We start from the raw sequence: 21,647 nt of genomic DNA on the forward strand, positions 1-21,647 counted from the left end.
TACCCAAATATTGTAGAGGTTTCTTTGGGATTATTTTAGTTATCACTACAGTGTCTATGACATGAACCCTTGAAAACATGAGATGTGGGGACAAACATGCACTAAAATTTCGAAACATGCAATTATAATTGAATAAATTCAAAGAAATCTACTTCCTTCTTGAGATAAATATATGTTTTTCGTTTGTTTACACACTTACTGTAGGTTTTCACAGTCTACTTTAAAGGTATAGCACCAAATGCAGCAGTAAAAGTGAAGAAAATCCATCACTTCTCATGCTTTCACAGGCTCTGGTACAAAACACAGATTTACTTTACAAAACACTTCCCTACGCGGAAGTAAACATTTATTGCTGTCCCTCTTCAGTCATCTGCGGACAGTTTAATGAAAAATTCGCTTTTTTAAACTATATACCTGCTTGGGAATGTCACTTCCCTGTCAGGGATGTTGGCATATAAAGGGGGACACAACCCTCCATTTCATTCATCCAACTAGAGACAAATTATCACTCCTTTAAGGCTTTTCTTCAGGGAGGATCTGTTACTTCTTTAGCCCGAATGGCCCTTAATAAATGGCTTCTGAGTTCAGATTCTGAACTGCGCCATAGAGCTACAAGTTCTTCTTTATTTAAACGGTCCAATGGAGATTCGCCATTACTACCATTTCGTGGTTGGCAAAATGGCGGAGGTGGTGGAGGAGGAATGTCATCGAATACTTCGTCACATTCGTGCGATGATTCTCTGCGGCGGCGATGATGTCTGTTGTGTCGCTGGCGATTGGGACTTATAGCTGATGATACGTCGGGAATTGATGATGAAGTTGCTAGAGAGGATTGATCTTGCGAAGGTAAATCTGATCTAACGGGATGACTTTGGTGTCTTCTTCTCACTGGACTCCTAGATGAGGATGATGATGAAGAATTCTCGTGTCTTTGCACTGGGACGAGAAATTCTTTGGTTGAAGACTGGGAGGAAGATGTTGGTGATACTATCTGATGCTGTGGAGTGTATACAGTTTCTAAACGTGGTTGATGACTTTGTCGTCGCCTGAATTGTTGTCGTTTTAAAGAACTGTACGGACTGGGAGAAGACCCTGAAACGTTTATTTGTTCTTGTGAAGATACTGGCTCACGGCTCCTTGGAGCTGTCTTAATATTCACGGAGTGATCTGAAGTCTTCTCGGGAGTTGAATCACAACAGGTGACGTTCACTTCAATTATAGACTCGTACGGCAATGTAAAATCAGATCGTTTTAGTTTCTGGTGATGCACAATCGTTCCTTCATGTTCAGGTGCTGGCTTTATTTCGTCTTCTTGCGAGACACCTCTACTGTTTTCGAGACTACGGCTCCTCCCAGAGGTAGAATTGAGATCGTTATGCTGGATCACATCGACCTGGATTTCGGTTGGACTGGGTGTTCTTAACCTAGGCCTGCTTTGCACAGCTTCCTTAGCATTTGTATCTGAACGCACTCTGTCTCTGTATTTTGGAATTGTAGAAACATTAGATATCCCCTCTGAGGGACTAGGAAAATTTAAATTTATCATAGAAGGAATCGGACTCCTTGAGCGAGATCTAGATAGTCTCCGAGACCCAGAACTGACATCTGTACTGCTTAAGCTTCCTAACCTAAAACCAATTGTATTTAATCTTTCCTGAACAGAACTTACCTCTAATCGACGTACACCTATCTCATGCTTTTTCGAGGAACTTACATTTGTGTTGCTAGAACTTCCCAATCTTGGAATAGTATTTAAATTAGAACCACTAGCACGTGCTTCTGGCAACCTTACATCGAGATGCGATCTTCCTTGCTGGAATCTCAGATCTAAAGTACTTAATTTATCTTGCTTTGCACTCACATCCAGATTGCTAAATCTTCTAGAATTTATATCAGGCGGACTGCTACAGCCACCGGAATCTTTACTGAGACGTCTTCCCACGGCATTTGAAGGACATTCTAACCTCGATCTTAATGGACTGAAGATCATGTCGGAGCTGAACCTCCTGCGGCTGTTGGGGCTATTGGACTTGGACTTCCTACTGCCACCTGGACTAAATATATCTTTATAGAACTTCCTAGCTTCTAGTGCTCGTGGGCTTCTTGCTTTCCCTATTTTTCTCGGAGAAGTCTTTTGAGTGGGACTTTTCAATCCTATTAATGGACTCAAGATATTTCTGCTGGACCTGCGATCTGGTTTCAGAAGAGCAGCTGATGGTTGTGGCTCTGTGTCAGGACCTTCCTCCTGGAGAGCCGTTTGGTCACGCTCCTCTTGTTGAACTCTGTAAAATATTAGATCTTAGATGAAGTTTTATTAAAGCAATCTTCATAACTGTAACAAATTTCAGATTCCTGCTATATGCCTAGTAAGTTTTTGTTCTCACCCACCTCCAAGCAAGGAAATTTTTAAATGCAAATGTAATTTCGGATCTAACAACCACGAATATTATCAAGGCTATGAAATATTATAACAATGAAAACGCTTATTACTCATTATAAAACCTAACTCTTTGCAGTGTGATGCCACTTTTTACGTGATAATAATAAAGGAAATAAATAGAAAATTATTCAATTCAATGTAACAAAACACTCAAAAAAGATTTTCTTTTAGATAATAATAATAATAATAATAATAATAATAATAATAATAATAATAATAATAATAATAATAATAATAATAGTAATAAACAAGTACCGGTATGCAGGTGTTGGTCCAAATGCATTATTACAGCATGGAATAGAATTAAGAATGAGTCAATTATGAAGGACTTAAAAAAATGTGTGTTTCTAATAACATGGATTACAGAGAGGATGGAATTCTGAGGGAGAGTTACCAGTCTGAAGAGGATTGAGTTTCAGTTAAGATGATGGCAAAGATAAAAAGAAGAAGACGACTGAGAGTGATAATAATCAGAAGAGGATGTTGTTAAAAACTGGAACTGAGAACTTTAAAACAGGTTTACACTTAATAGCTTTTTTTTTTCGTTTCTATAACATTTTTAAATTATCTGTATTAATATTTATTAACTACGAATGGGTTTTCATCTAGTAACAGTTATAGATAACAAAAAAGATATACAAAATAAAAAAGATAAATAAACGAAAAAGAAAAAAATAAAGTAAACAAATAAATACATCTAAGAATAAAAATACGCTACAAATCTAAACACCTATCAATACCTACCTACAAATCTAAATATTTAACAAATTTAAATAGAAAACTTTGCTGTCGTGGCCCATATATTAAGGTGTTTGTCTGGTATGACTGAGAAAGACCATAAAAATTTCAGCCAGGATTGCCGGTCTCGGGAGATCGAACCCCAGACCTCCCAAGGCACTCGGTCTCCAGGATTATCACGCTTGGTAGATCTTAATACATATGTACATAAATCAGATTCAAAATATTAGCCATACATGTATAAATTGTATTATAATAATATACCAGGTGAATCTTTTCATCCTGCGGATTGAGAAATTGTGCAGTACCGGCATTTTACAGACTATACCATAAACACAGTCCCCTGCGTCATATAACTTCCGGCCGAATTGACTGCTACGTACCGCTCGGCATGACATGACCTGGTGTTTCACTAGTGCAGGTATGTATGCGCTGGCCTTTAGCGGTGAAGGTTTTACATTCAAGAACTGACACCCATGTAGTTTTTATTTAGGGTAATTTAACGGATAATTTGGCATGGAAGAGATTAATGATAGTTCTTCTGCTACATGTTTTAATGTAATTAGTTTAATTATGTAAATTTCAATTAAATCACAAATTGTTATTAGAATCTGTTTTATTGATCATAAGAAATAAATGCAAATAACATTGCATTAATGAGAAATGACAAACATAGCATTAAATGATATTTTACTCTTTGTAGATATTCTGATATACAGAAGAAAAATAAGAAACATTTCCGAGGCTCTACAAATGCAGCCATGAAGACATATAATCACACTAGATATGACAAACATAAGGCATCCTACTGGAATATCACACAGATAAACTCTTACTTAAGTTTACCTGTTTCCTCCATATAGTTGTAATAGATGTTCGAACTGGCCACCCTGCTGGCAGATGCATGTTCGGAGTCTAACCATCATCGCCAGCCTAACCCGTTGCAACATGGCCGATGATGTCACGGCAAGCTAAGATGATGCGTACCCTGAGCTGTTGAGGAGTCATTGGCCGCTCCTGGTACACGATATTTTTAAGGTAGCCAAAGAAGAAGAAGGGGGTTAGATCAGGTGAGCGTGCTGCCCGGTCTATTGGTCAATACCATCTGATCCACTCCTCTGCTCTGGATAGATGTCATTTAGATGATCTGTTATGCGATGGGCCGAATGAGGTGGTGCACCATCTTGTTGGTACCACATAGTTATTCGGGTCTGTAATGGTTCCTCAGCCAGTAGAATGGGCAGCTCGTGTTGTAGAAAGTGAACGTAGCGAGCTCCAGTGAGTTGGCCATAAAAAAATGGTCCTATTAGATGGTCACCAAGTATACGAGCTCAAACGTTGAAGCCCCATCAGATCTGGAAGGCCGCCTCTCGCATCCAATGTGGGTTTACAGTGTTGTGGCGATTTACTTGGCCTATGTTGTGGAATACTGTTTTATTTGTGATTAACAAAATTGCTAAAAAGTTCGGATCTTGATGAGTTTGTCATATGACCCACCTAGCAAACGCCACTCTCCGTTCATGATCCGCCATCAATAGCTCCTGGATGAAACTTTGCATTATGTAGTATTCTCCACGTGGAAGATTGGCTGATATTGAAATGCCTGTGAATATCCTTCGTACCATAATGCTGAATGACGTAGTCAGTCACATGATCCGTCATTGCTTGGTGATCTCTTTGTGGATGAGGTGTCTTGTGTACCGTTCCTGTCTCTAGAAGGAGGTTCGCAACTCGTACAATCATGTAATCTGTAGGAATTCGTCTCTCTGGAAACCTCTGTTGGTATACATGACGTGCCTGTGTTGCATTCTGCTGTGCCTCCATGTATACTAAATGCATGTCCAGACACTCTCTATTGGTAAATATCTTGCCACTCTGAGCACGAGTGGCTGGAACTACCTATTTACAGGCAAATTCAATGTCTAGAATGTTCTACGCATTCGGACAGAAAACATGCTTTTCTAGAACTTTCTCGAAACACAGGTAGATTATGAAAAAAAAGTATTTATCCAGAGCTGTGATTTGAATCCGAACCTGCACCAGGACAATCCAGCATGTTAACCATTGCGCTATCACAGCACATTAACACAGGTCAACATCGAATTCTGATCGGATGGGCTGGTGAATGCGATGTGAGTACCTGCATTTCGCATTGTCCGTAAAATGCAGGTTTGCCTAGTTACCAATCCGCAGGATGAGAAGATTCACCCTATATATATTTTCATTCTTGGATACATTCTTTTAATACTTATATAATCACGGATAAACGTTACTGAACAAGTAATAACTGCAAATCAAGCTTTCAGGTATAACTCCCTGTAAAGTTGATTTGAATAATTTAACCTTTGGTTAAACATACCAATGCTCTATCAACTGAGCTACCCGGGAACTTTACCAGACACCGAACCAATTTTTCCCTCTATATCCACAGACCTCAAAGTGTGGATTATACCTGAAAGCTTGATTTGCATAATACACGTCACTGTTCGAGAACAGAAAACCACAATTTATGTCACACAGAGTTAGTGTGCACTCAATGTTGGTTGCTTGATGGTTGTCAGCCCACTTTGAAGTCTGTGGATATAGAGGGAAAAACTGGATTTGTATCTGGTAGAGTTCCAGGTTAGCTCAGTTGGTAGAGTATTGGTACATTTAACCAAAGGTCCCGGGTTCGATGCCCGGCCCCGGAACAATTTTTCCCTCGAAATTATTCAAGTAATAACTGCTTCATTATGTTAATATTATAAATTCAGAGAATGACGCAAACCACGTCGAAATTAGTCAGTCAGGTGATTTACTATCAGAGTTTATAATATTAACACACTGAAGCAGTTATTACTTGTTCAATAACGTTTATTAGTGATTATAATTATTTGTATTTTTCCACACAAGACAGGCATGTCAAACTCAAAATCCCGACTGGGCCAAATAATCTGGGTGTAAGATCATGTGGGCTACAAAGAAAAGAAATACTCCTGTAATGTTATCTGTAATGTATTAGCAATATTTATTTATAGAAATACATATAGAGGAAAAACAATTGCTTGTATACATCTGAAGTCTAAATAGTGTAATATGTAACTAGCCAGCGATGTATGCATTGGAGGGGGAAAGGAACTAACCACCCTAATCAATTATCTCCTGACTTAGTTGCCTCATGAGTGATGCCTTATTGGTATCACTTATGAAGTTCAAACCTGTCTTCGGACAGCTGACTAAACAACATAGGCCTATGTTTGCTAATAATAAAAAACAACAATAACACAGATTAATGTTTTCTTCTGGATATCTGACAACTCTTCTGTCACGAAACAACTCGTAATTCAAAATCGCTACACTACGCGCCATTTTCACGTTTAATTTACGAACACCCTGAGTGTTTTCCTATAATAAGTTGGGACTGCATAGATATGAGTCAGAGGCCACATGCTGGTCGTGGGCCTCGAGTTTGACACACCTGATATAGAATATCTGAATACTTCACGTCGTATTATATTCGAGCTCGATTTTGTTTTTTGTATATACAATGACGTAAGGAATACATGGAATCAAATACGGATTTTAAGGTGACATCTAGAATAATTCAGAATGTACCGGTATTAGACTTAATGCTAAATAGTAGCACATATATTTTTTTTTTTATATGCCATCGCTGTAATTGTCTAGATAGACTATGCAAAAATAGGGAATTAATTTTATGTAACATACCTTCTGGAAATAACATTCTTATAAATTCAGTGAAAACAGCATACCTCCGGATTTCCTGAATCATCTCGAAAAACTGCGCTTTACTTTTCCTTCTGCGACGTTGTTCATGTTCCTTCTGAAACAATGGGTACCATATCACAGACTGATATTATAATGTGATTTAAAATACATTTCATGGAATATGCCAAGTAACATTAATTTAATTAATACAGTTTATTATTTGTTTTATATTTTATATTTATTTCCATTAAATGTATAAATATTTAGATGGGTGAGCTCTTACATTTAATTTTATAATTATCTTTTTATAAGAACATGCACATCCTTTTTTGGAGAACTGTTTATCTTGCTGCATAGAAGTGAATAGTGAATACTTTACGTACCCTCTTTACACTTTTCTGGAAAAGGCTTGTTATCTGACCCTGCCTAATTGTGTGCACCAATTCTCTTGCAGCATGATGAGGCGATACCAGCTCAACACAGTTGATAAACCGATATAATTTCTGAAACAAAACAATTCCAACTATTACAATAACAAAATGTGCTAGAAATTATTCGTGGAAAGTAGGAATCGGACTTCCAGGTTTTAGCTCATTATTTTCCTCGGTTCTTAATTCTAGAATATCAACGCAATTTTCCGTTTCACGTTACCTGGAGTCAAATATTTGATTCCCATGAAATATAAATTGGTTAAATGATAATTTCGATCTGAAAGGGCTAAACTGGTATGTATTTTGAAATAAATAAGAAAAATGAAAATTTTCTCGAATTCAGTAAACGGACATTTTGAAAATATATTCTGCAATACTAAAATGTGAATCTTTTCATAAGTAACATAACTGTTAAGTCAGCTATATTTAAATTAAAGCAATATATTTGTATATTGTGTTGCTTTGGCATTGTTTTACATGCTGAAAAGGATTCGAACACTCAGGCCGTACATATTCCATTGTTGCACAAAATTGTGAACCAACAGCTAAAGAAATACAATAAAGTTTTATAAAGCTATGGCAATACTCATATTTATTTATAGTTCAGAAATTTGGACTTTAATTATAAAAAATAACAAAAACAAACATTGACACAACACAGATGAGATTTAAAAAAAAAAGTAATAACTTATGCTACAAAAGAAAGGACCAGATGACAAATACAAAAATGAGAAAGAAACTAAATATCATCAGTTTAAGTCATAAAGTAATCATCCATTACAGTTATGACTACAAAGAATACATAAACAGGTTAGAAGATGTTCAGATAACAAAGAAGATCCTTTTATACCACCCAAAATGAGAAAGAGATGTAGGGAACCACAATTCTGATGGACATAGTAGTTTCAGGTTTTCCAAAATGACGGAACAGGCCAGAATTGGCCTAATCCATAAAGAAAAAGAAGAAGTTAATGATGACATGAAAATGCTACAAGCGTAGCCTGTGCTTCTAGATTAGGGAAGGTTCTTCTAGGTAACCTTGAATTTGCAAAGATGAAAGACATGTGTATTTCATAGAGAAACTCGGTGAAGACTAGTGCAAACAATGAATTATGACGTTGTGACATCTTGTGTTGTGGAAGGAAATTAGCTCTGCCTGACAGAATCTGCTGAGAATCACAAAAAGATTCAACAGAAAGCCAGTAACTTACTGTTTACCTTCAAATTAGAGAAAACATCCATCCACTGATTTCAAATTTAGGACACTATGATCCTCAAAACATTCAAGTACAAAATATCTAAACAAATTTTAAGAACAACTCAAGATCAATAAAAACATCTGGTATCATGACTACTTCATTGGATTACAGTGAAGTGATATCATATCGTGATCTTCTCATCTGAGTGTACTTCACAGGGTAAGTGAGAGCTCGAAACTGTGTCCTACCATCACTGAAGAGAGTGACATAATATCCTGAGAAACAAGAGAAAATGTTTTACCCCAGTTTCAATTGTGCCTAATCATTTACAACAACGAATTAAAAATATAAATTCTTTTTAAGTTTAGTTTTTATAGTTTATGCTAGTTTATGAACTTTTATTAAAGCATATTTTTCTAATACAATATTATGAAAGATTAATATTGTGCTTTAAGAACATAAAAGAACTACTTCCATTATCAAAAATCCTAAAACAATATTTGTAAAAAAAATATTGACGTGAAGCCATTTGCACCTTTGCCTACTTTTTGACAATTAAGATAAAAAAACCATGTACTGAGGCTGGGACACTCATTAGATTGGATTATGTCAGCTCTGTATAATAGAAAGACATATGAGTATAGAAGTAGGCAGAATGGATGAATTGATATTAGAGGAGAAAAATTCGCTCTGGCGCCGGGGATCGAACCCAGGTTCTTGGTTCTACGTACCAAGCACTGTAACCATTGAACTACGCCGAAGTTCAATCCACAGCATCAGATCGAATCCCTCTCCTCCAGTGTTTTTCCCTTTGTGGCTTGACTCCCAAGTTCGACATGTATGTTGACATTTATATTAAGTCAACTGCCACAAAGGGAAAAACACTGGAGGAGAGGGATTCGATCCAGTGCTGTGGATTGAACTTCGGCGTAGCTCAATGGTTAGAGCGCTTCGTACTTAGAACCAAAGACCCGGGTTCGATCCCTGGCACCGGAGCGAATTTTTCTCCTCTAATATTAATAGTTACCATAACAGATGTATTCTGTAGGACCAAAAAATTAATCTTTACGTAGGATGGATGAAGATGAAGGTGATAATGATGGCAAAATGAACCCAGGATTCCAACCAGGATTCGATCTCAGACGCGCTAGTTTCACAGTCAGGCATGCTGACTACTACTTAAAAGTAGTTGACTTCATAAAACATATAAAAATCAGGAAACAAACACAAATTAAAATGAACATTTTGATTTTATACTGATTTGGGTTAAGATGTAACCAAATTTCTATATTCATATCTTCTACACAACTGATGAATTGTTTATACTTGTAAATTGAATTAATATACTTGCTATATATTGTACAATTTTGTATAGTTCAACTAAAATATGGCTGTAAATCGAATTTATCTGGTTACTATGCACTGCATATTTTTATATAGCTCAAGTGATGAATTGTATATATGCTTGTAAGTTGATATGTACATTATTGTATAGCTCAACTGATGAATTGAAGGGGTGAGAATGAGATAGTCCAAGGCCACATTTTAACAAAATTCTTTTTTTGTGCGAGTTCATTTCTTACACATATGGGAAAGCTACTAGTAAAATATTATAAAAATTATTCAACAAATGACGTAAGTATGTCGAAGAAAATTATGATAGTGCACCTTATAGCACTGGACTCTAAACCTTCAATATGCACCCCTGTAAAATTTTGTCTGTGTGGCTTAGGAATATATCGTTCTCACCCCTTCAATTGTTTATGCTTGCAAATTGAATTAATCTGTATGATATCGATATGTATTATCTACTTTTGTTTACCTCACCAGATTGAATTGTTTACGTTTTTAAATTGAATTAATTTATTTGCTATGTATTATATTTTTTTAGAGCTCAACTGTTGAATAATTGTTTAGGTTTGTAAACTGAATCATTTGCTTGCTATGTACTTATATTTTCGGTAGAGCCACCAGTGTAGCTCAGTCGGCAAACTCGCTTGCCTGCTGATCCAGAGCTATGCTTGGGCTTGAGTTAGATTCCCACCTGGTCGATTACCTGTTGGGTTTTTTCAGAGGTTTTCCTCAACCGTAAGGCAAATACCAGGTAATCTATGGCGAATCCTCGGCATCACTCCATCTCGCCAAACAATTGTAGGGCCTACAGGTAACTCTTTATTTGTTCCACATCTTAAAGCTTCAGTACTAATATAAGTTCGGAAAACGTATTGTGTGTCTTTCACATGCTAAATTTTTACATTACCTCGTTAACATGTTTCAATCTGCCTTGGCGCCTTTTGTTTGTGTTTCCTGTGGGGTGTGTTTGTGTAGTGTAATGTGGAGTCAAAAAGTGTGTGTTCTGAAATTGAGTTGTGTGTTGAGAATTTCATTTGGATGTGTTTTTGTATGTCTGTATATTTCGTATTGTTCTAGTGTGTTTAGTATCTAGCTTTTTGGTTGGATGTGTAGAATTTCCATGTCTGTGTTGATGTCTCTGTAGGCGTGGTTAGCTTTTTTTTATTGGGTTGTTTTACGACGCTGTATCAACATCTCAGGTTATTTAGCGTCTGAATGAAATGAAGTGATAATGTCGGTGAAATGAGTCCGGGGTCCAGCACCGAAAGTTATCCAGCATTTGCTCGTATTGGGTTGAGGGAAAACCCCGGAAAAAACCTCAACCAGGTAACTTGCCCCGACTGGGAATCAAACCCAGGCCACCTGGTTTCGCGGCCAGACGTGCTGACCGTTACTCCACAGGTGTGGACTGTGTGGTTAACATTTGTGATGTGTTCTGCATATGTGGAAGTGTTTTGTAATTTTGTTATGGCTATGATGGGTTCTTTGTAACGTGTTTGAAATGATCTGCCTGTCTGTCCTATGTAGAAGTTGTTACAGGTGTTACATTTGAGTTCGTATATGCCTGTGTGGTTGTATTTGTTTGTTTGTGTTGTTTGTGTGTTGAGATGTTTTTATAGAGTATTATTTGTTCTGTGAAAGACACACAATACGTTTTCCGAAGTGATATAGTGTTAAAAGTTATGTAATCAAGATGTACTAATATAAGACGTATGGAATACAATAAATTAAATGAAATGAAATGTAGGCATTGTGCATTTGAACTGTGTGTTCAAATACAATGTTCCCAACGTTTTAGAACTTACTGTTTTCATCTTCAGGGCCAGGCTGCTGTCTCCTGAAGTCTTGCAGTCTTTTCCAAAGTGTAGATCACAAAAAAGAGATGGCCATGGCCGAAAGAAAGGGGAATATCTTATTCTTACTAGTTCATCTGTCAAGGACAGCCTGGTAGAAGAAGTCCATGCCATAGAATCAAAAAGGCCAAAATAGGAAAACTGCTAGGCTGGAACTGGACTATGGTAGCTATGTTTTTTACACACAGGGAATTGGCCTGACAAAAGTTTTAAACTGGTTGGATTAGCAGTCTAATGACAGGTAGTAGCAGGGAGATACAAATAATCCCTATATGTCATTGGCCTGCTAATCCGACCAGTTTAAAACTCTTGGTGGGATGATTTCTTCTGTATAAAAGACATGCTATAGGCCTAGTCATCCAATGAAAGTAAACAGGTGTTGTTAGGTGACTATGACTCTTCTTGGATTGAAGACTGTGAAGAAGAAGAAGAAGAAGAAGAAGAAGAAGAAGAAGAAGAAGATGATGATGATGATGATGATTCCTTCAAAATTGAAGTTTGTGACTTCATCATTGCTATACCTGCTTTGGTTATCTTGTCTCAGTAGCAATAAAACCAAGTCCCTTCAACTGAGGATGGAGATTATAGAAGGGTTGTAAATTTTGAGGATCCTTTTCAAAACCTTGTTATTGTACAGGCTACTGGTACTCAGTTTCTTGAAAGACAAGCTCAGTGACGGAACTACAGAGTACGAAGAGGGATATTTTGTTATTTTATTTTGTGCTACAGAATGTAACAACTAGTCCCTTCCGCCACTGGATGGATGGATGGCATCGCTCCACTCTCCCATCGCCATAACAACACAGACAAAGTAAGACATATCTTCTTTCTCTCTCTTTTCATAGTGAGACAAGATTCATCACACAGGCTTTAAAACTCATAGAGTGAGAAAAGAGTTTGGTTGCAACTGCAACTTTGTAGCAGTTGTGAAGGAATCGCTTTGTAGTTGTGTTCAAGTGACATTCTATAAGTGATATTTGCTGTCAATCCGAGTTTAGATTACCAATGAAAGTGGCTTTATTGCCACTGCTGGTTTGAGGGCATGGTTTACTTCAATCTTGACCTGTATGAATGCAGCCTTTGCCAGAACTGGTTTTTAGCTAAATATTTGATAAATTAATACGACTAGGTTATATTTCAATCATATACCGGTATTCGTATTTTTCATAAAATGTTGTGTTAGAGTCCTTGCAATTTGTTTTAAAGTTAGGTAATAATAAATTCATATCCATTGATTTCACAATCCAGTCTACTTAACTTCACCAGTTAGGTTAACTGGCCATTTTGGAAATGAGTTAATTATTTCATATTTCACAAAAATTGTAAATACTATGGAGTCATTGCTCCCCACATTGTGTGGACAACACTTTTCAAACTTTACATGAAATTTAATGTAAATAAGTTTAATTATATGCAAAATTTGAGACCAATTTGAAAAAAGTGGTCCAGTTAACCTAATCCTCCTTACTGCGGAATTCAGGATGGTTTTTGTTTCTAGGAGTGTTTCGTTTGCATACTATAGCAACAGTCATATTGATTGCATCTCGGTGCAGAAGAAATTGTATTTTAAAAATAAATTACCCTTGGAACAAAACATTTTTCTCTTACACTAAAAGGTGTTCCTTGTACCAAAAGTATATACAATGCAGAACAATCAGTACTCTCAACAAATAAGCTACCTTTTTCAAAGACTATAAGTAAAATTAAACAAAGCACGTGCATTATTAGGTACCAGTACCGGTAACCATGGACCAAAACAAAATTTATTACACTGAAAAATAAGAACTACCAGATGAGTTATGTTGATTTGAAAACTCTTAACTCAAAAAGACAGTTAAAGGGGGCGCGACTCAAGTCCTGCCATATTTAAAATGTCCTTTAAATTCCATTACAAGGTTCTAACATGTGAAAATTATAGGATTCATTATTCATTGTTTTCTGCCCAGGGCAGGTCTATCACTGCAAACCCAGCATTCTCCAATCTTCCCTATTTTTTTCCTTCCTCTTTGTCTCTACATACGATCCGTATATATTAATGTCGTCTATCATCTGATACTGGTATCTTCTTCTCCCATTCACCATTCCTTCCAGTTCATCCTTTGGCAGATTGTTTCTTCTCAGCCGGTGACTCAACCAATTTCTTTTCCTCTTCCTGATCAGTTTCAGTATCATTCTTTCTTCAACCACACTTTCAAACACAGCTTCATTTCTAGCCTATAGGGTATACATTCGGATTCCTGACAAAATTCTCTATTAGAGAAAAATAACAAATAAAACGGTATTTTTTTTGTCTATTTCACGTCCAGGTGCTCTTAAAGAGACCCAATTTATCAGTCACTATTTCAACAAGGTTAATGAAAGAAAGTTATTTCAGAACTTACTTGACTGAAGAACATGATATTTCTACTTCTCCAGATAGTTCCTTTGGGCTGATGTCGAAGTATAGGGAGAGTATACCGATAAAACAAGTGTTCAAAGATTAGGATGAGACAACCTAGTACCATGCCTAATCCAAGAAGTATAAACACACCTGTAAACAAGAGAAAACTCATCAGTTTCTACCTTACTCAAAACATTACCAATAATGTAACTTAAGTAATCTCGTAAATATACCCTAAATATTCTGACTTTCACTACTTTATGAAAATTTTCATACCAATCAGAGTATCTACAATATATTTTAAGTTACGGTATTATTTTTCAATATTTCATTTTTGTACCGGTATCATTTTATGAGTGATGTCTTTGGTATGAGGCACATTTACAAAGTAATTATTTATTTCGCATATAGATGTCCGAGTCATGCTCTGTCCCACTTAAGTAAAAACTACAGGCGTCATTTCGGTAGGATTTGCTTACTGTGAGTTGAGCTAGGATGCATCAATCACGTTTCAGATGATTGATCAGCCTGCCAATTGTGAAATATGGTTAGTAATAAAAAATTTTAATGCAAGAGATGATTATTCACCAGATACCGGTATTCATGAGCAGATTTGTGAAGTTTATGAACGAAACATATCAGTAATATATTATGGGATGGTGAGGAAGTGGGTCAGTAAGTCCTATGAAAGGATAATCACGTAAATGCATGTCCTCTTAATGTACATTAAGCTGTTTCACTCATTACATTGACAACTTGTGGGTCAGCCTCCATACAGTTCAGACCTGGCGATTTTCGCATCTTCCTGTGTGTAAATTGGTGGACAGAGGCTGGAGAACAATGATGAGACTAAATTTCAGAACGACTTATGATACAGACAGCAATCATCTATGATGAGGATACGTGAAAATTGGTGCCTTGATATGACAAGTGCTTGAATCTGAGGAGTGATTACACTGAGAAGTATATTATAAGATATATATATATATATATTTTTTTTTTATATTTAAATATAATTTTTAAATAAAAAAAAAAATAAAAAAAAAAATATATATATATATATATATATATACATAATAGAAATGAATAACAATGTATTGAGCTACGAATTTTTATATATTCAAATGGTAATTATTTTCTGAATGCACTTAGTTTTCCAAAGCACGGACTATAAGATATACAACAAGAAATAAGCAATCAAATCTAACCACTGTATTTGTAATTATACTTTCTCACTGAAATTAGCTAAGTTGTTTCTTGTTTAAATTTCTTGGATAACCACCACGTTCTGAATGCAAATCAAATGCTAAACATTGCTACAATCCTATGCTGCTCATTCTCAAAATGGAGGTTAATTCATGTAGGATGTGGGGATTATTTTAGAATTTAAATTTAATAAAACATTGATATAAAATAAGAAAAGAGCAGGAATAGTACACAAATGCTTGGGAAAATAGTTATTAAAGTTGGCAGACATATTCTAGGCTCTAACAATCAGGTATCACACTATACAAAATGTCTGCTTTTGTCCTCATAATAATTCAGCTTCTTACTGGTCTGAAAGTGATGGAGTGAAATAGGAAAAGTTTAAGATCCAATTTGCAATATGAACACGAGCATCTCCTTTTACTGCTGACAACTTGAAGCTCTTGTCAGCTGATCTTTTGGAAGTACTATAGACATACTTACTCATGGCTTTTAAGGAACCCGGAGGTTCATTGCCTCCCTCACATAAGCCCGTCATCGGTCCCTATCCTCAGCAAGATTAATCCAGTCTCTACAACCATATCCTACCTGTTTCAAATCCATATTAATATTATCCTCCCATCTACGTCTCGGCCTCCTTAAAAGTCTTTTTCCCTCCGGCCTCCCAACTAACACTCTATATATATTTCCGGATTCGCCCATATGTCTACATGCCTTGCCCATCTCAAACATCTGAATTTAATGTTCCTAATTATGTCAGGTGAAGAATACAATGCGTGCAGTTCTGCATTGTGTAACTTTCTCCATTCTCCTGTAACTTCATCACTCTTAGCCCCAATAGGCATACAAAAAAAAAAAAAAACTATTTCCTAAGATGTGGTGTCTTTCGAGTGGGACAATTGGAAAATCTAGGGCGAAGGGGGAAAAAAAAAATGTTAAAAAGAAAAAATATATATGCCCAGTGCATAAGCGGAACTTTGTTCATAAGTGCATAAGTTCCGCTTATCCACTGGGCATGACTGTCTAGCTCAACACCTCCATCGTTTTGGCTTACTACAGACCCAAAATGTACCTTGTGTGATCTACAAGAAGATATGAACAGAGACCACTTACTTCACTGTCCAAACTTAACCAAAGTGAAAGAGTGTGACTGATACTGGGAGCCGAGGAACTTACTGAGACAATGAAGGACATATTCTTCTGCTTTTGCATTTTATGTCTTATTTTTCTTATTTTATTTTTTTATATTAAAGTTGTGTTTAGGTCAAAGATGTAAATCTCAGTACCTGTCATTGGAAAATAAATAAATAAATAGATAGATAGATAGATAGATAGATAGATAGATAGATAGATAGATAGATAGATAGATAGATAGATGGATGGATGGATGGATGGGTGGGTGGGTGGGTGGGTGGGTGGGTGGGTGGGTGGGTGGGTGGGTGGGTGGGTGGGTGGGTGGGTGGGTGGGTGGGTGGGTGGGTGGGTGGGTGGGTGGGTGGGTGGGTGGGTGGGTGGGTGGGTGGGTGGGTGGGTGGGTGGATGGATGGATGGATGGATGGATGGATGGATGGATGGATGGATGGATGGATGGATGGATGGATGGATGGATGGATGGATAGATAGATAGATAGATAGATAGATAGATAGATAGATAGATAGATAGATAGATAGATAGATAGATAGATAGATAGATAGATAGATAGATAGATAGATAGATAGATAGATAGATAGATAGATAGATAGATAGATAGATAGATAGATAGATAGATAGATAGATAGATAGATAGATAGATAGATAGATAGATAGATAGATAGATAGATAGATAGATAGATAGATAGATAGATAGATAGATAGATAGATAGATAGATAGATAGATAGATAGATAGATAGATAGATAGATAGATAGATAGATAGATAGATAGATAGATAGATAGATAGATAGATAGATAGATAGATAGATAGATAGATAGATAGATAGATAGATAGATAGATAGATAGATAGATAGATAGATAGATAGATAGATAGATAAATAAATAAATAAATAAATACCAGTATGTTTGAGAGTACAGTTAATTCGTGATCATCTGAAAGTAGGTTGTCTACTTTGCAGCTAAACCGGAACAATAAAAAATAATACCGTATTAATAAAAATTTCATTGCCAACAATGTTTAATTGTCTTGCAGTAATGATTTCATTGCTCAATGTTCCGCCAGTGAGAAAGCACGTCCATAATTAGTCGCTTCCGTCACAGTATCAATTAAAGAAAAGTGTTTTGCTTTGAAATTACAAAATACATTTACAGATTATATTTCCAAATCTGAAGTTGAGTAAAGTTTGTTTTTGAAGCTGTTAATCTGTAATTCATTAACTATTGTTTTTGTGCATTTGTGTGGCAGAGATGTGTGTATATGTGTGTTGGTAATACAGATAATAAAATGTTACAATAACTCTAGATTATATATTTCACTTGTTAAAATTAATAAAAAATGTACATTTCTGAGTATTCTGCTGTAAAAGCCTAAAAATATATATACCGGTAGTCAAAATTAAACAAATGTGGAGGTTGCGAACAAAAGCGGTCATTTTAAAAATAATATTACTTAAAATATAGGGAATTGGAATGGCATGTCGATACATAAAGCATTAACATAGGAAATAAACTTAACTCTACTCTTCTGTAATGTAAGCTTATTCAAATTAACGAAACTTTACCTACCCTGATTTACCAAACAGAGGTTCAAACATGAAATTCAAATAATCTCTCTGACCTGCGACAGCTGCTACTCCTAGAGGTCGTGGCTGAGCCATGTCTGTAGCAAGTTTGAAGCAAGGGAGAGCACCATACCACTTCTCTTGAAGGATGTCCATGTAACCGTTGCTTGAATATTTAGCGATTACTGCTGAAATACTGTCCTGTCAGAGAAAACGTCAACAAAACACAAAGTCCTTAGAACTACAAAGTTTATATAGATAGTCTGAAAGAAATTAATTATTAATTGTGCACAATTTATTTTGAACTTCTTTCGATATTTAACTTATTAAATGAAAACACTACACTGGAAAGGACTGCTATAACAAATCATAGTCATAAATACAATTTTGTAGATAATCTTAGTAGGGCCTAGTATTAATTATTTAAATATCATGAAATGGGAGATATAGAATGTATATTTTTAAATATAGGAAAATAGTACGGTATAGGTTTGAGAAATTTATTCTTTTAAATTTAACTTGATTTGCTTTTCACTTAAATTTCCCACAAAAATGTTGCTGATGCACATGAGTAATGCCATTCAAGAAAATGTGACTAAAATAAAAGTAAATACTGGTATGACACTTTTTATTGTGTCCTTAATTAAATAATTATTTATACTTACATTTGAAATATTAAACATTTCCTGTGGCAAGTGTTCATAACAATTTCTTCTTGTGAATAAATACAGTATTTGTATATAGATATGAGTATAAAAATAAGCAGTATTGTATCTTTTATATAGGCCTAATTTGATGCATATAACATGGCGAAAATGATCACAAAATAAAATATATTGCATGCATGATAATATGTATTATGCAGATTGATTTACTCACACTTTTCGTAATAAGATGTAATATTTTTAGTTTGAAATGAAAATTTATACACATATAAGCCTACTTTGAACTTCATAAAACAGTAAAACAGTTCTCTTTCATATATAACATGAAAATGATCGCCTCTGACATCCAAACACTTTACCATCCAACATTCCAAATTTCTGAAAACATGCTTTGTAAAGCATGCAATTAATAACGTTGGACGTGCTTGTAACTGACATGTTAAAACCTAGTCTTAATTTCTGAAACTTGTATGATTTAAACATGATTTTCAATGTGTTTTTTAAAACTGTAATAATTGTATTGTTTTTGTATGTTAAATTTTTTGATCATGTAATTAATGACTACAACCTCTTGGCGTCTAGCTTCTTAGAACTGAAACTTTGCAGAGCCTTCTTTCTGTACATGCAGTGGCATACCAACAGATAGAGAGAAAGGGGTAAAGCATAAATTGAATTACAGAGTTAAATGATGCAAGTTACCAAACTCATGCAGATGGCATAGCAGAATATATTTAACAGAAATCTCTATAAAACTTCCTTATGTGTCGCACTTTTTTAATGTAGGTACTGGTAATAAAATATTATATTAGTAGGCTACATAGTAGCTATTGACCAGGTCATGACTTCCATCTTAGACTTTGGTAATCGTGGCATCAGCAACAAACGTTTATTGTGCAGGAAGTCGAATCTGTGGAAAATGTTCTTCAAAAACTTGATGTGCTGTTCTCATAATACAACTCACCTCTAAAATTGAAGTGAATATTACAAAGTTCGTGAACAAAAAAATCCACCAACTCTGTCCATATCTGTCGTTTTTTTAATTGGTTATTTTACTACGCTTTTTCAATTGCTATGTTTATCTAGTGTCAGAGTGAAATGAAAGTAATAATGCCAGCAAAATGAGTCCAGGGTCCAGGGGTCCAGCACCGAAAGTTACCCAGCATTTGCTCTTGTTGGGATGAGGGAAAACCCCAGAAAAACCTCAAGCAGTTAACTTGTCCCAACCAGGACTTGAATCCAGGCTCGCTCATTTCATGGTCAGGAATGCTAACATTACTGCACAGTGATGGATCATATCTGTTTTCTAATTGCTAGTGACTTATCAACTGGTTCTCTCGAACACTGGTTTATACTATGTGTAAATGACTTTGCTCAGGTAAGTTTCTGAGCCCTGCACAGTTATTCACTTAAAAAAAAAAAACATAGGACTTTAAAAGATTTTTATCTGGACAAACTATAACCAGTACAATTAAAAGAAAACAGTATTACACAGTTATTTTTTGTTCAGTGGACTGTGCTCTTCAACCTGTGTAAGTTTGACTTCTTTTAATGTACCAGTACCATAATTGACACTCTGTATTAAGGTGACCAATTTCTGATCACAAAAATATGGGAGACTTGGTCGTGACAAATTTTAAAGCAATTTTTTGGGAGTGTGAAGCCTAGGCTCATTGAAGGAATGGTTTATATTTTTCATACAAAACTATCAGTTTAACAGAAATTCAACAAATGGTTTTATTAATTGAATTTTAAAAATAAATAAATCATCAGATGACTAACAGCAAATAATGGTCTCTTAAAGCAATTTATGGTAATTTAGCAACTATTTCTGATAAGAAAAGTTAGTTAAATAATAATATTTTCTTGTCAAGATAAAATTATTCACATTTAGTTCACAATTTTGAGTACCGGTACAATAATATTTAAAAATCAACAACTGACCAAATTTATATGTTAAGACAAATTATTTAGAAAACTTATGAACAAAATATTGAAACTCATCACTTATTTATTGATTTCTCAACAGCATACGATAGCATTTATAGAGCTGAACTTTTTAATGCGATGATGGAGTAGAAAATCCCTAAGAAGCTCGTAAGGCTAGTTAAAGCCTGTATGGATGACAGTCAGTGTCAAATAAAACTTCAGTCTGACCTATCAGAATTATTTAAAATAACAAATGATTTAAGACAGGGTGACTCACTGGCCTACCTTTTATTTGATACTGCCCTTGAAAAAATATTAAGGGATACCGATATACAAACTAGAAGCATAATACTCTACAAATCATCTCAGATATTAGCTTATGCCGACGATATAGATATCATTGGCAGATCAGAGAAAAATATCATGAGAACCTTAACATTTATGGTTCTAGAAACAACAGCTAGTAAAATGGGGCTGAAAATAAATGAAAAAAAAAAAAACAACACTAAATATATGATTACCAATATTGGTAACATAAAACAAAATAGAGACCTAACACAAATAACGCACATAAATATTAATCAATACAAATATCAGAGGGTTTCTAATTTTGTATATTTTGACTCCTTAATTAATGATACCAACTCAGTGAAGAAATTGAAAGAAGAATTCAAAATGCCAATAAAGCATATTTTGGATTATTGAGGCATTTTAAGTCAAGGATTCTTACAAGGGAAACGAAATGTAATCTCTATAAAACCTTCGTTAAACCAGTTCTAATATATGGCAGTGAAACATGGACCCTATCCAAGTATGATATGTCAAGACTGAGATCATTTGAAACTAAGATATTAAGGAAAATATACGGCCCAATACATGATAAAGAAGAATGGCATATAAGGTATAATTTTGAGCTTCACCAACTATATAAGTCTCCTGATGTGGTTACAACAATTAAAGTGTCAAAATTACAGTGGACAGGACATGTACAAAGAATGACGGAACACGAGATACCCAAGAAAGTTACGGAAAA

At 35.3% G+C, this 21,647-nt stretch overlaps 1 protein-coding gene across 1 annotated transcript in view; it reads right to left on the reverse strand.

Annotated features, from left to right (window-relative positions):
- Window positions 1-203: 203 nt before the first annotated feature.
- The window catches only part of LOC138695193 (uncharacterized), a 156,177-nt gene continuing 134,733 nt past the window's right edge, over window positions 204-21,647 (reverse strand). The window contains exons 10-15 of the mRNA XM_069819651.1: window positions 18,080-18,224; window positions 14,104-14,252; window positions 7,270-7,389; window positions 6,887-7,001; window positions 4,782-5,073; window positions 204-2,282 (exon numbers count right to left, since the gene is read on the reverse strand). Of these exons, the coding sequence (XP_069675752.1) occupies window positions 527-2,282; window positions 4,782-5,073; window positions 6,887-7,001; window positions 7,270-7,389; window positions 14,104-14,252; window positions 18,080-18,224 (2,577 nt within the window). The 3' untranslated portion in view covers window positions 204-526. The remainder of the gene's footprint in view (window positions 2,283-4,781; window positions 5,074-6,886; window positions 7,002-7,269; window positions 7,390-14,103; window positions 14,253-18,079; window positions 18,225-21,647) is intronic.

This window comes from Periplaneta americana, chromosome 2 (genome assembly GCF_040183065.1).
Source record: "Periplaneta americana isolate PAMFEO1 chromosome 2, P.americana_PAMFEO1_priV1, whole genome shotgun sequence".
NCBI classification, from domain to species: Eukaryota; Metazoa; Arthropoda; class Insecta; order Blattodea; family Blattidae; genus Periplaneta; species Periplaneta americana.